Source organism: Babylonia areolata, chromosome 18 (genome assembly GCF_041734735.1).
Source record: "Babylonia areolata isolate BAREFJ2019XMU chromosome 18, ASM4173473v1, whole genome shotgun sequence".
NCBI classification, from domain to species: domain Eukaryota; kingdom Metazoa; phylum Mollusca; class Gastropoda; order Neogastropoda; family Buccinidae; genus Babylonia; species Babylonia areolata.
The window spans coordinates 11,642,039-11,658,039 of record NC_134893.1 but is presented as its reverse complement, the minus strand read 5'-3'; the positions used below and the strand labels follow the sequence as shown (position 1 = coordinate 11,658,039).

The following is a 16,001-nucleotide window of genomic DNA, read 5'->3' as shown; positions in this document are numbered from 1 at the left end:
ACATCCTCTGCGCCCTCCATTTCCGTGGAGCCCACGGCACGTATTACCTTCTAAGATGGAGGACAGGAGCCGACCGGGTTTCCGGAGGAGGGGGAGGGAGGGAGTGATTCGCGTGGTCCAGCTAAAGATGGATTGATTTTTCAATCAATATGGTCCGTGTCTTCTTCAGAAGCACGCTGCATAATGGTGCCCATCCAATTTCATTACGTCAAGCATCCCGACTCTTCCTCCTGAAAACAATCTGCAGTTTGTGTGCCTTGTGTCGCAGGAAAAGTAGCAGTAGTCCACTCCTTCGCCCCCACCCCCACCCCACCGTCGCCACCCCCCCCCCCCCCCCCCCACCTCGACCGCCCCCCTCCCGTCTTCCTTCCGATCTAGCTAACCACCTCCCTTTCGCCCCACCTCCCACGTTCCTCTGGTGATCACGCTGACTGGCTTTCCCTCACTGTGTGTAAGTTTTTTCTCTTGAAGTGGCTTCCCACATAGATCCCCTCCAAAAATAAATTTCCTGACTGATGTGCATGAAAACTGTCCCGAAAAAAAAAAGAAAGAAAGAAAAGAAAGAATGATTTCCCCGTAAAACTGCCGGTCTCCATGAAGACTTTTCCTGCACTTTCCTCCGTGGGTATATATACATCCCCCTCCGCCCCCCTTACTGCAAACACTACGGGAAAACAGTCCTTCAGAGTGGGAGCCTTTGCGTTTACTTTCATTCAAAAACTGTTACCAGTGAGCGACGACAAATTAGTTGTCTGACACCGAAACTGTTTTTAGTAGGTACACGGTACTGGTTCGATTCTGAATTAGTACTTTGATCCGGGAAACACACACACACACACACACACACAAACACAATAAACAAACGCGCGCGCGCGCGCGCGAGTACAGATAGATATGCATACAGTGGAGTACAATGCGTACGTTCTGACTCCATTCCCACTATAAAACAGAAATAACCACACCAAAACGACGCCTGCCTTGACTGCTGATCAACAACTAAGCAAGGGACAAAGGAGCAACGGGAAGTCGGAGGGAAGGTTGAAGAGCAACGGAACTCAAATCTGGAGGAGTGGAGGAAGGGGGGAGAGAAGTGTCATGGAGACGTTTTCTTATATTTTGTCATCTTGATCAAGAACGAACGAAGCAGTTAAAAACAACAACCAAGTGATAAAAACAGTTTATGAGACCAAGGTTGGAATGAAGGCCCTGTACATTTTTCATCAAGATTTCCTTGTGGCGAACGACTTTCTACGATTTCACTTCCATTCCCTACCAGAGCGCGCGCGCGCGTGTGTTATTGTCTTCTGACCTTTACGATTATTCAGTTGTAACCCAATGATAACTTGATATTGATTGTTGCAAAAGAAATATTCTGACAGCGCTTCGGGACAGTAAAAAAACAGTTTACAGTTTGAAGCGCGAGTCATAACACTCGCAATAAAATAAGAACACATAAAACAGGGCGCTGATCGTATCCTTCCCTTAATTCCCTTATACATAACAAAGCTTAAATAAACAGTATGGCGTTGAAGGTATCTTTTCCTTTTGAATGTCTGTCTTGATTTCAGTCACCCCAAAGAATAGCACAGATGTCGATGAAATGACTTATCTAATTGCATAAAAGCAGACATTTGAAAAAAATAAAGCGTTATACCATAGCATAAAATAATCATGAAGCCTCACAAGCACGGGTGAATAACACAAAACGTTTCAAAAGAGTAATACACTTAATCCTTGCGGATTGAAAGAAACACGATACACAGTATGTTTCTTCTTTCTCTCTCTCTCCTTGTCTCAACAAACATGACCAACCCGAGTCAAAGGATCGAAAGCGCAGAAAATCCCGACTGTAACTAACACTTTGCCTGCAGCTGACACCTCACTCCCCTCTGGCAGGGCACCTGCGTAACAAGTATACTTGGCCCTCAAAATAGTCATAAACAGTCATCTGAAGAGTTGTTAGAATTAAAACAGCACTGGGGAAACGGAAAACATCACCCTCCAACTAACACGGTGAGTACGCCAAATATACGCCAAATATATTTTCCATTTATGTATGTCCCAAGACGGCAAGTCACAAGCCTTCTGCACTAACCCCCCAACCCCCACCCCCACGCTCCCAGCCTTCTAAATTGCAGGGTTTAATCAAAAGAATCAACCTAAGATGATGACAAAGGCACACAACAAAATGTGGAATTTTAATTTCAGTTTCGGTAATGATAAACATGTGTTCCTGATATCCAAACAAAATTACCACTGCCAATATCAGGATAAAAGCAGTGCCTACCGAACATTGACAATATAAACCACACCAAGTCTGATTTTTTTATGGATGAAAAACCCAAGCTTAAAATGCTTTTGCTGCATTTTCTTTTTCAAATACGCCAGCATGTGGTGACTTTGAACCCTACCCCCCAAAACACACACACACACACACACACACACACATATATATATATATATATAAAGAAATGAGCATGTACTGATGCAGGACATTTCCCTTCGGCACAGAAGACGGGACGCAACCTGAAACGAGGCAACCAGTAGAGGAGGCATCTCCTTTCCGGCACGCTGGGATAAATCAGCTGGATGATCCGGCTGCTGGGTTGAGAGAGAGGCAGCAGCATGACGTGGGAGCGGCAGAAACCCGCCTGCAGCTGACTTCAGAGAGGCAGACAGCGGCACTGGGTGCAGGGTGATCAATGAAGTGGACGCTGCGCTTCATTAGCAAGGGGTGGGGGTTTCACAGCCCACCGCCCTTTCTGTCGGCACGTCGTGATGATCAATGGATGGACACACTGCTCCTCCGTCATCACGCCTGCCTGCCTGCCTGCCTGCCACCGTCCTTGGTGGTAGGTGGGGATGAACGAATCGCACTCGGTACTGTTTGTCTGTCTGTCATCATCGAGGAAAGTCCTAGTTTTGACGTCAAACCAATCAAGGCCAGTCCTCCCCCGTTTCATAGTTCAGTTGTGCGCTTTGCGGAAGTAACGTAATGTCTTACAAGTTTGTTGCGAACAATGGGGATTTATTGCTGGTTCAAATAAGCTTTTTGATGTTTGCCTTCAGCTTTATTACTGTATAGCGATACCATTACTTGCTTTGGAGGCATGAAAATGTGTGTGTGTGTGTGTGTGTGTGTGTGTGTGTGTGTGTGTGTTGTTGTTGTTGTTGTTGTTGTTAAGACAGCTGAATTCTTTATAACATCTGTTAGGTTAAATGGAAATATTACAACTTCTATGATTTATGGAGACAATGGAATCTTATTTGAAATTGATTAAATGAAGAACGACCAGATTCTGGACTGACATAATATGGATGGACACATAACCCACTCAGAAAACATTCCAGTAAATTGTACATTTTCAATGATGTACATAAACAAGATCTGTTTAACTCATCATGACATAAATGTACTGGCCGTGTTTGGGAATCGCAATCACAAGTAAATAAAAAAAAAAAAAAAAAAGAGGTTATATTAATATGTCGGATAGGAACAGCAATATATCTGTCTTCGGAACTGGTGTGAATCAGATCAGTTTATCAAACTGAAACATATTTTGACCAACGAGTTACTTATGTAATATAATTTTCAGTTCATATTTAGAGGAAAAACTACAAGTTGAAGTTGGTAGGCGAGAACAGCGCATCAAATTCGATCGTAACTGTGGTATTGGTGTTCTTGGAAGACGACATCCCGATGCGCCCTTTTTTCCAAGTAGCCTTTTCTCATTTCGGCTCGGTATTTTTTCGCCTTGAACCATTTCACCAAGTCAATGTTTTGGGTGTCGTTTCACCCTGATCCCCAATACTTAAACACAATCCGAAATCTGTTTCCACAACTGAAATATTTCCACCCCACGCTGTGTTTCAGTCACTTGAGAAGAGAGCAAGCATGGAAGCAAGCTCACCATGGCACAAGCCGCGATGAGAATTACTCACGAGCAAATGAAAAAAAAAATCGAAATGAAACCGGTTGGCGGGGTGAAATGACACCGTGTTTTCGTTTTGTCACAGCAGTGTAAGTTGGGCATGAAAGGGCGAATGCCTATGCGAAGTGGTGATGAGTTTTATATTGTAATTGAAAATCCAAACTTTGATGATCTTAGAAATAAGTTTATTCAAACACACATATATAAAGCCATTGTACATTTAAAAAAAAAATCTTATTCAAAACAGAGGAGAGGTTTTATACCTAAAATAATTCATAAAGAACGGAAAGATTGTTGCGTGACATGTTATGATCACACTAATTCCATGTGTTACGCTGACTGTTACAATTTATGTTTTCGAGCTTGTTAAATCACCAGTCAAATATGAACAGCTGAATCTTTTTTTCTTTTCTTTTTTTCTTCTTTTTTTCCTATTTGTTCTGAAATGCATGCTTGTTGTTACTATCCTCCGTCCCCCAATACAGGGTCAAATGATTAAATTCTATTGAATCTTGATTCGCGGTGAGTGTGCGTGTGTGTGTGTGTGTATAAAAATCTATGATGGAATGTGTCTTTGTAGTGAGAAATGGAACTGACTGTGATAACCCCTTTGATAAATCAGCCACGGACAATGTCTTCCACGTGGCTCTGCCACGTGATTCCATTTTTTCTATCTCAGTTCAAATGCTTTTTTTCTTTTAGGAGACGCCCTTATTAGCGTGTTTCACTGTTACAACAGCATCTCAATTGTCAGAACGGTTAAACTTTTTTGCGGTTCAATCTCATACCATCCCACCTCTTTCTGCGTGCTTTTGTCATCATACCACAAACAGTTTTGCAAACGCGTTCTGTCAGAGACCAAGAGATATTTCCGTCTGAAGTGGCGACAATGAGGGATTCAAATAATAGCTATACAAAAAACAGGTAGTCTAACAGAAATGAAACATCATTATACATCATTTTAAATTAGAGGCTTGTATCGGCCAACTACAGAACATTCATAGAAACAACGCCAAACAGCCCAATTTCATAAAATGATCACTTCAATATCACTCTTTTGGAAACTGGAACTTCTTGAATCTATTGTATATTATTTTGTTAAGTCTGTGAATTTTTTTATCCTTCTGAGATGAGTAGTGTTCGACTTACTTCCCCTACACCCAAAATGCAGCTTTGTCAGGGTCGTCTTTGCGTCGCAAAATCGTGTGATTTTTGTGGCTAATCTTAAAATGTGTCATTTCCCCTGCTTTAGAATACAATAAAGACTGATTGACGAATGCATGTCTAAAACAGTCTGTGTATGTAGAGCAAACAAGCGATACTTCTACTTGTCAGCAGAATAAAGCTAACCAACCAATCACCCAACACCTCTCGCGTATCTACTACAGGAATAAAATACACTGGCATTTGGAGTGTTCAGGGATTTGAACATCTAAGAGGTAACTGTGAGACTACCATGCTGCCAATGTGATATTCATAAGTGCAACAAAATCTAGTCAAACTCGCCTATTCTCAAACGGCGAAATTTTGTTTAAAGGTTGTTTTTGTTTTTTGTTGTCGTTGTTTGTTTTGTTGTTTTTTTTGCTATAATTTTATATTGTGCACTTGTTTGCAGTAGATAATTAGCCAGTAGACAGTTTCGGGAATCATGATTTCACATTTGCATTTGTTTTGTGTATACAGATCTGCAGAAGAGAATTTAGCTATGCTATACGATGACAGAAGAAATGACGTCAAGAAACAGAATGCTTGAAAAAAATCTTAAACCAGGCACAAAAGTCCAAGATACGCATTATAAATTTTGAGGAATCGACTGAAGAGTTTATTTTTCTACTTACAAAGGACCACATTTCCGTGTATCGAAACTACAAGACAAAGCCAGATGGAGACTGTACAAGCTGTAGGAACATGCAATTTCCCCATACCGCGACTGGGTGTGACCGGAGATTAGAAAAGAGAGATAAACCACTCGCGGCAGGCCCCTTCTTACTGTCTATAAAAGTGCTGAAGCCGTTTTGGGGCACACACGCAGTGCGGAAGGGTGGGGGTAAATCACCCTCTCCTTCCCCACCTGAAGGAAACTGGTCGGTTCTGACGGTTCAGCTGCAGTAAAGCGAAAGTTAAGTTATGCCTGGAATTTCCCACGTGTAGTAAGATTCGCTGTATACAATGAAAACCGATTCATTTTTGCTTGGTTTTTAGCACGTTTGCATCTGCTTGAATGTAGATAATATAAAAAGAAAATAAAGCAGCTTCTCCCCACCACCAATTATATTGTGCTCTATCTCTCTCTCTCTAAGTCTCTGTCTCTCTCTCTCTCTCTCGGGAGTTTTACATGGCTGTTAAAAGCATCTACGATTCTGTACTTGTATGTGTTCGTGACAAAGGTATTTATTCAGACTTTTTTCAGTGTCCAAGAGGGGTTAAACAAGGTTGTATGCTAAGCTCACAGCTGTTTTCCTTTTTCATCGGTGAATTGGCAGTGGAGTTATCAAAGAAGGAGAGACATGGAATACAAATGATACCTGGCACAACAGATTTGCTTTTAATGCTATTTGCTGATGATGTTGTTCTCTTGTCTGACACACCCATAGGGTTACAAAATCAATTAAATGCCCTTAAGCAAGAAACAGACAGACTACAACAAACAGTGAATCTCGATAAGACCAATATTATAGTTTTCCGCAATGGAGGTCATCTTTCGACTCGTGAAAAATGGTGCTGTGGTGATAGGGAAATAAAAGTAACCAATACATATAAATATTTAGGAATGTTATTCACAACAAAATTGAGTTTGACATCTGCGTGGGATGAAGCAAACAGAAAAGGGAAAAAAGGTGTAATCCAAATTATAAAATAACTCAGGAGACTGCGTTCGACTGACGCTTTCCTTTAGTTTGGGCGGGGCAAAGGCAGCTCATGAATAATGAATACGTGTCGCGGCGCAGGCTGCCTGGCTTCAGCAATTTCTGCAAGTGGTTTATCTCTCTTTTCTAATCTCCGGTGTGACCCAACTGGCACTTTGCAAACTGACAAGCGCAGCAAGTTCGATCTCTTTCCCAGTATTATTTTCTAACATGCACTGACAATTGTCGTTGTCTTCTGCAACTATCAGCTCACATAACTGCTTACGTAGTGTTGTGTGACCATACAAACGTTCCTGTTGATGGTGACCGGTCGATAGGTGAGCAGTCAACACACAGAGAGAGAGAGAGAGAGAGAATGAGAGACTTGAACACAAGCGCGCGATTTTTTTTTGTTTTGTTTTTTTGTTTGTTGTTGTTGTTGCTTTTTTCTTCTTCTTTTATATACATATATATATATATATTTTTTTTTTTCTACACATAAGGTAACACGTGACATCCACTTCATATTCTGCAATTCACTGCCTGGGGCTGCGTTCTTGGTTTCACGACTCTTCAAAACTTCCATGACAACACCGCATAAAATGGATTTCTATCTGCTTCACACAGAAAATGCAGAATCAACAAACGAAAACGCACTGATTACAAAAATAACATTTCAACATTTTCAAGACCATAAAAATATACACAACGTGATCCAGTAGTAAGATTACCCAAAGATTTAGAAACATGCAGAGAGAAATGATGAATTTTCGACATTTTTAATCGTGAGTACATATGTAAATGGGATGGGGAAATGGTTTAAAACTGTTTTATTAATTATGACAACAACACCAACACTTACAACATCAATAACGATAATCATTTATTATCATTATCATCATTATTAAAAATTATTAATGAAAAAATAATAATAATCATAATTATCATCATCACCATCATTATCATCATTATTCATCATCATAATCATTATCATTATTATTATTACTTCAATAAAAAAAAAAATCGTTTATAAAGCACTAATAATTTTACCCCTCTCATTGGAGGAAGGAAAGACAAAAACAAAAGGGACAAGAAAGAAGATTCGGGAGCCGAGAGGCAAAATGATCATTAACTACTCTGTCGTCAGCCTTGGCGACTGGATCATCTCCTTACAAAGAACACCCGAAGAAAGAAAAGAAAACAACACATAAATACATTAACTAAGAGACAAGGAGTGTGAACTCCACAGAGTGAGAAGGGAAGTGGTAAAGAGGGCTGATGAAGGGTCAGCAAGAGAGACAAGAGACAGAAAAATGGGCGGGTGGGGGCGGAGGGAAGTAGAGGAAAGGAGAGGATGTTGTGAGAGCTAATGAGCGAAGATCTCCCCAGCAAGCCGTGGAGTTTCTGCTGCAGCCTTTACCGGTTTACAGCCGACACAATGCTGGTGGATGCTGCCTGTCGCAGACAGCACACTGTTATTCCCAGGACAGTCGGACGTCAGCTAGCCCGTTAAATACCAGCGAATGGCGCCAGTGTCTTAAGACATAAAATGATACCCCGCGCTTCAAGACCAAGACTTCAACACAAAGAAAGAAGCAAACACACACACACACACATGCTTGAAACGGAAAGAAAAAAACCCAGCAGAACACCGGACGGTCAAGCCAAAATAATGCTCTTCCTTTGCTGAAGCATTAACTTGCTCTCTGTCTGTAAGAAAAAAAAGCACAAACAGTTTAACAAATGCTACTTACTTACCATTAGTTTAAAGGTTAAGAAAAAGCAATAAAGATATTTCATAACGTGTCATATTTCTTAACTCTCCCCAGCCTCGTTTAAAACGTGAGTAGTCTTATATTTTGTGGGGGTATCGAACTCTTTTTCTTGCATACAATGACCGGAAAAACACAGACACGTATGTCCAAAGACCACTATGTTGCCAGCTTTCTCCTGAATAGCAGCCTATCCCGGGCTCCAATGAGCCATTAACACAGAGATGAAAAAGTTTCCACATGTTTGAGCTAAGGTACGTCTTACTGAAAAACAAAATGTAGGACAGAATGCGATACAAGTCTCATCCATGATCACACTCACTGTTTCAGCCACTCTCAGTGACACAAAAGTCTTCTGGTAAGCAAGCATGATGCTCCAATTATCTCCGCAAACAGGACTTCAACCAACTGGATTCAATATAAGACATACGGAAACAGGTGCAAATGGTCCCAAAAAGTACGGTTCCCCCCCACCATCACCTCCGGACGCCCCGCACACACACACACACACACACACACACACACACACACACAGATACTGAGGGAGAAAATGTGGGTGTGGATGAAGAGAGAATAGTTGAGACAGATCTCCAACAGGGCGAGCCAGGATATGCAATCCTCACAAACAAGCCTGAACAGACAATCAATGCGACATTACTGTATCCAAAAAAGCCCCCTCTACCCCCACCCCCCACCCCCCCTTCCCCCACTACCTTCATCACATACCTCATCTCTCCCTCTTTCTCTCCCATCCTCCATCAACTCCCAATACCCAGTTACAAGGACTGTTTGTTAAAACCGGGGGCAGCGCTACTTTTCTTGCCACCATCGTCAATGTCTGCAGACTAACTGTTATTCTGCTGGTGTCAATGCTAAACTGGACATCTCTCATTACACTTCTATGATTAGCCCTGTAGGCAAAATCAGCAGACTGGATACAGATGGAAAAACCTGATTGCATTAAACAATCCCACTGCCTGCTACTACTGATTCTTGGAAGGCAAAGCAGAACTTTGCTGACAAAAGAAAGCAATCTTTACCTTAAAAAACGTTTTCATGGCTAAAAAGTTGCTTACTTTACAACTAATATCGGAAAAAAATAAGGCATGGGTCCTCACGATCTTTGAAACGTCACTGAATTACTTGTCAAATGCATGCAGTGATGCACTCTCATACAGTGATGCACTCTCATACATTGTTGCAGCTCGCTTCGGTTTGAAAGACGTGTCAGAAATATGCAACAGTCAATACGTCACTTATTCCAGACGACCTTTTTTTTTCTTTTTTCTTTTTTTAAGATTGGGCTGTGGCTTGGTTGAACGTTTTAAAAAAGCGTGAAGCGTGCAAACAGCTTCCAACAAAGTCCTTAATCAAATAAATTAGTGTCTGATATGAAACCAAAAATATACACGGACTAGCCTATATTACAGCAAGCAAATGTACACACGCACGATCGGACGGAGATAGAGAGCGACAAATACAAAAACAGATGGAAAGGGAGCATGTTCAAAGATATACATACACAGATGACGAGGACGGTGATTTAAATCAGTTTTCTTTCCAGCAAACAGTCAGTGAACTAACAAACAATGTCTAAAGAAAATGAAAATACACACACAGGCACAGACGCACGCACACAGACACACGCACGCAAACACACACACACACACGCACGCACGCACGCACACACACACACACACGCCACAGAAAGAAGGCGAAGAAGAAAATGGCAAAAGTAAAGAAAATGAAGGGTTATATATAGAGATATATATATAGACAGATAGATACTGATATATATATATATATATTATGAAGGAGCCAACAGACAAGCGCAGCTTACCACTACCCCTCCTCAGCCTTCCCTCCCTTCCCTCACTTCTTCCTCCCTTCTCTGTATATGCGTGTTGACAATAAAGACAAACAAAACGACACCATACTCCACACAAGACGACTTGCAGACAGAAACAAACCTCAGACCAAACATGCTTTCCAAGACGGAGGCCACTCCTACAGCCTTGGAGGCTGCAATGGCTTAAACATCAATAATGAACGCTCCTTTCAAGAGCTCAGCCTGAACAACGGACTCTAAAGGGTGTAATCCACAGTCGCGACTAAACCCGATTTACCAATAAAACAGTTTTAGGGGCAATTGCTCTAACAGCTTCTACAACACTCGACGGACCCCAGTTTTTCCACAAAACATTGTCCAATGGCGAGAGAGAGGGTGGGGGGCGGGGGTGGGGGTGGGGGATAGGGGGAGAGACAGAGACAGAGACAGAGAGCGAGAGGCTAAAGGAATGTTGTGATGGGGGAAGGTGGAGGGTGTTGGGGGACAGGGGTTTGGGGAGGCAAGTTCATACCACATCCTGTCTCCCCACCCACACCAAATGACAGGTTTTGGCTAACTGGCAATGAGGCGTTTAATGACAGACACTGTAAACACACACACACACACACACACAAACCAGACACACACACACACACACACACACACACACACACACAGGACAGAGAGATGGCCACAGTGGATAGAAACATTCGATATGGAAAACGACATTACAGGAAATGCGTGTGTATTATGAGTATGTGTGGGGGCGGGTGCTAGCGGGGGATATGTGCAAAGCGCAAGCGTGTTTGCGTAAGGAGGTGGGGGTTGGAAAAGGGATAGGAACGGATGGGGATGGGATGAAGGCCAATGAACAAAGACGCCATGATTCCCCTGGATATACCAATGATCAAAACATTGGGCATGGCACAAACATGTTTCTTTTTCAAATTCAACTCGACCGGTTGGAGTGGTACCCAACAATTCATTAAACTGGGAGAGAGAGAGAGAGAGAGAGAGAGAGAGAGAGAGCACTGCGCCCGTTCCCGCTCCCCAACCCCATCTATCGCACTTCTTTCCCTCTTAAGATGAAGGGGGGAAAGGAGGAGAGAGGAGGAGGGGGAAAGGAGGGAGCATGGCTGGAGACTAAGGATGGGAAAGAACGATGTAACAACAAATCAGAAAGGAGAAGGGCATTGTCTGCGACGTAATGTCAACACCCTGTCCTGGCTGGCAGTCTTTTTATCTTCTTTTGCTAAAGGAACACTGCGAGATGGACAGGGCAACAGAGAATCGCAGAAGGGATGGAGGTAAGGGAAAGAGAAGGGAAGACAGTATGTGTGTGTGTACACACACACATATATTGAGAGAGAGAGACATAGAGAGAGACAGAGACAGAGAGACAGAGTTGTGTGTATGTATAGACATAGTCAAACACCACAGTCAAACATACCAATAAAAACTGACCTTCCTAATCACTTTCGCCATCTCCCACCCCCATCTCCACACACCACCTAAGATACGATAATTGGAACACAACACGCAATTGATTCAAACTGTTCATGATTTGAACAACCCCACGGGAGACACCGGTTACTGAACTATTTATTGTCGAACATAACTCTGTGCGGCCTCGGAGTCACGTGTACGAAACGAGCCCTTCTGGGAACGTCTGTTCTCATTCTGTAGATATGCCTCCAAGGGCCGCAAAAATCAGATGGAAAAGCATCAAGTATTTTTCTACTTTTTTTTTAACACCCTTGCTTTGTGTATACTCACCAGCCAAAATTCACCAGCAACTAAAAGTATCCGGCACCGCATTCACAGCCAATCCCTACTCCTTTATAATAATTTCTAAATATTAATAACACTACTACTACTATTAACAACAACAACAATAATAATAATAATAATAATAGTAAGAAGAAGAAGTGGAAAAATAATAATAATAATAATGGATACTTATACAGCACACTATCCAGAAATCTGCTCTTGGTGTTTTACATCACATGATAACAATATTACGTATACGCACCAAAATGTGACAAGCAAACCACACACACACACACACACACACACACACACACACACACATACACACACACACACACACACACTGCATACATTTAAACATACATTCAAACATACATATGTACATGGTAGTTGCCCTCCACACACACGCACACACAAGCACACGCATATACACACATACACACACACAACCACAAACGCAATCGTCTAATATCACTCACAGTGAAAAGACGTTAAACTAAATAATCAACGAACGAACCACAAACGCGCGCGCGAGAGAGCAAACACACGACCACACACAAACACATCCATGCGTATGTGTACATATACATAAGTATACATATAAAATTATAGCCAAGTACACCACACGGAATTTCATTCTGAACAAACATCCGGACGTAAACAACAACTTAAAAAACACAAGATCGTTTTTCATCCAGAAAGAGAAAACAGAAAAATAATTCGGTAGTAGACCTTTGGATGATTACAATATAATACCTAGATAGAATGATTAGGTAAGGTTAAAGAAATGAGTTATTCCGGAAAGGTCAAGGAAGATGCGGTGCAAAGAGCACGAACGGAACTTAAATAGCAATGTCTGTGTCAGTCTACCACGTCTCGTACCTATGTAGACACAATAGAAAGAATTCGACGATAGAGTTCACGCTAGACAACGTACTGCTCAATTTGAACCTTTAATAACAAGTGATTTCAGATTCCAAACAAACTTTCCGGCTATATTTGATACAATAACAAATAAGTAACATTCGCTTGAACAAACACAAAAGCGCTTAATATTCCGAAATGTCCACAACATCACCGACATAAGTTTCTTGGTGGAGTGAGTGCAATGTAAGTGTTCCGATTCGCAAAAAGTAATTCAGTCCATCATTTCCAAACCGAATATGCTGTTATGGTTTTCCCTGTAATGTGTCGATTGGGTATATAGAAAAAAAAGCCTTTTCAATACCTTTAATTGAGACAGTTGTCCACAAAATAGTTCCCAATGTTAAAATACTGAATACTCACCACGCCCGCCCACAGCGTGAGACAGAGGGAGGGAGGGAGAGAAGGAGGGAAAATCGAAAAGGGTTTAATATCTCGACTTGATTTCTTTATATGTATGTCACCAAAAGTTAGGTTAGCGCGCTCGCGCGCGCACACACACACACAGACTAAAGACAGCACTCACCAGATTGTAGACACCCAAAAGAAACGCCTCCAGACCTCCACATGTCTGAAACACAACAAGACGCCCAATGAAACCAAATCCTCGTGTTGCATATATGGTACAGTCAGTCATTTTTCTCATAAATCACTGAAGACAAGAGGCACACACACACACACACACAAACACACACACAGATATACAGATACTATGGAAAGTCTGTCCAAATCCACGTTTTGCTTTTTACTCTCCTGTTTTTCTTCATCTTTTTTGTGGCCTATTTCTCTTTTCCTCTCTCTTTCCCTCTTGCCAGTAAACACACACACACACATACACACACGCGCGCGCGCGACAAGGATGCATGCTCGAGTGCTGACACTTGCACAAACGCACACGCACGAACAGAGAGAGAGAAAGAGAGAGAGAACTCGTTTAGATTTTGATTTGAGATGCATACATATTCTTTATGCGACCAGAGGAAACAGAATTATTAATACACTTGTTAATATTCCATTTATCTAGAAAGGTTAAAAGGCTGTCAATGTGGTCGAAAAACGGATAAAAAGTGTAACACGAGGGAATAAATGACAGTATCTATGCATGAATCAAACAATAATGAGTTTTATCAGGAGCGCAAGAAACTGACTTCAAACCACCACCCCCTCCCCCCCACACACGCACACACACACTCTCTCTCTCTATGTCTTTTCTGTTACTTGGGGACTTTAATGCACGCACTGGGGGTGAAAATGCAATAGAGAATGATGATATAGAGGTAGATGTGTTACTAGACGATGATAGGGAATACAAGGTATATCGCTCATCAAAAGATAACGTTCAGAATGAATTTGGTAAATATCTATTGAATCTTTGCAGTTCTTTTGATCTTTCCATTGTGAATGGTACTATCAAAGAAGACATTGATGTTGGTAACTACACTTACATTTCTTCTACAGAATGCAGTATTGTTGATTATGTCATAGTATCAAGTTGTTTGTTAAATTCTTGTGTTTCCCTGAATGTTAGACCAAGGACTGAATCAAAACACATGCCTGTAGAATTTGACATGCACTGTCAAGCAGATATAGCTGAGTTATGTCATACTCAGAATACGTATCAAGTTGAAAAACTAGTTTGGGACCAAGAAAAAACCGAGGAATTTAAAGAAAAACTGGGGTCTGGTGAATTTAAAATCCATTTGGAACGAGCTTCTTACCTGGTGAATCATAATGTTGATGAAGCCTTACAAATTTTTGATGTGTTGCTTTCTGCTAGTGTTTGTATGAGAAAAAACATTACCATAGGAAATGTACGAACCGACCCGTGGTTCGACCAGGAATGTAACCAACACAGAAAAGATCTCCGTCACGATTTGAGACAGTACTACAAACTTAAGGATGACAATTTAACTATTAGAACTGCGTATAACCAGAAACGCAGGGAATACAAAGAGCTCTTACGGCTGAAAAAGAAAACCCATCGTAAAAAAGTGTTGAACGCACTGCATGAGAATGTCAATAATCCTACCGGATTTTGGAGCTAACTCAAATCATTTTCAGGCAGAAAATCTGGTGAAAATAACGTAAGTAAAGATGAGTGGTATAAATACTTCTCTCAGGTTTTTCAGTCTCAGGCGAACAATGACCTGTCAGACAATGTAGACAGCCAGTCTGAAGAACCTATCAGTAATGAGCAAAGCCAACTCAACACTGATTCACTTGACTGTGACATTACTGAAAGTGAAGTCTATGCTGCAGTTCGTTCCTTGAAAAACGGCAAGGCAGCGGGCCCTGACGGGATCATTGGAGAAATCTTTAAAAATTCTATCACTGTGATTGCTCCATTTTTGGTCCTCTTGTTCAATCAACTCTTCTGGAAGTTATCCCCTACAGTGGTCGGAAGCTATCATCCATCCCATATTTAAAAAAGGTGACAAAAATTTACCAGATAATTATAGAGGGGTATCCCTATTGAATATATGCAGTAAACTGTACAGCCATGTATTAAACGAACGGTTAAATAAATGGATTGAAAGTAACAATGTCATTAATGATTGTCAAGTCGGTTTTAGAAAGAAATATAGCACAGTTGATCATGTTTTTTTACATTATTCGCCATGGTTCAAAAGCAATTGTTGCTGCACAAAAAATTATATGTTGCTTTTATCGATTTTAGAAAAGCCTTTGATTCTGTTGCCCGTATAAACTTATGGAAAATTCTAAAGAAAAGGGGAATTAATGGGAAAATGTACAAAGCCATTACAAGCATATATAACATTGTGAAAGCTCTTAAGAGTTAGAGCTGGCGATGAACTTAGTGATTCATTTATGTGTCCTTCTGGGTTAAAGCAAGGAGAGGTATGTAATCCAGTTCTGTTTTCTCTCTTTATAAACAAATTTGCAGAAGAAAGTCATTCAGAAAGGTAAA

The 16,001-nt window shown here is 41.3% G+C and overlaps 1 protein-coding gene across 2 annotated transcripts in view; it reads right to left on the bottom strand.

Moving 5' to 3' along the window:
- Positions 1-16,001, bottom strand: part of LOC143292451 (hyccin-like) — a 135,514-nt gene that overhangs the window by 63,651 nt on the left and 55,862 nt on the right. For both annotated transcript variants that reach the window (XM_076602739.1, XM_076602737.1), the window contains exon 5: positions 13,599-13,643. In XM_076602739.1, the coding sequence (XP_076458854.1) occupies positions 13,599-13,643 (45 nt within the window). The remainder of the gene's footprint in view (positions 1-13,598; positions 13,644-16,001) is intronic.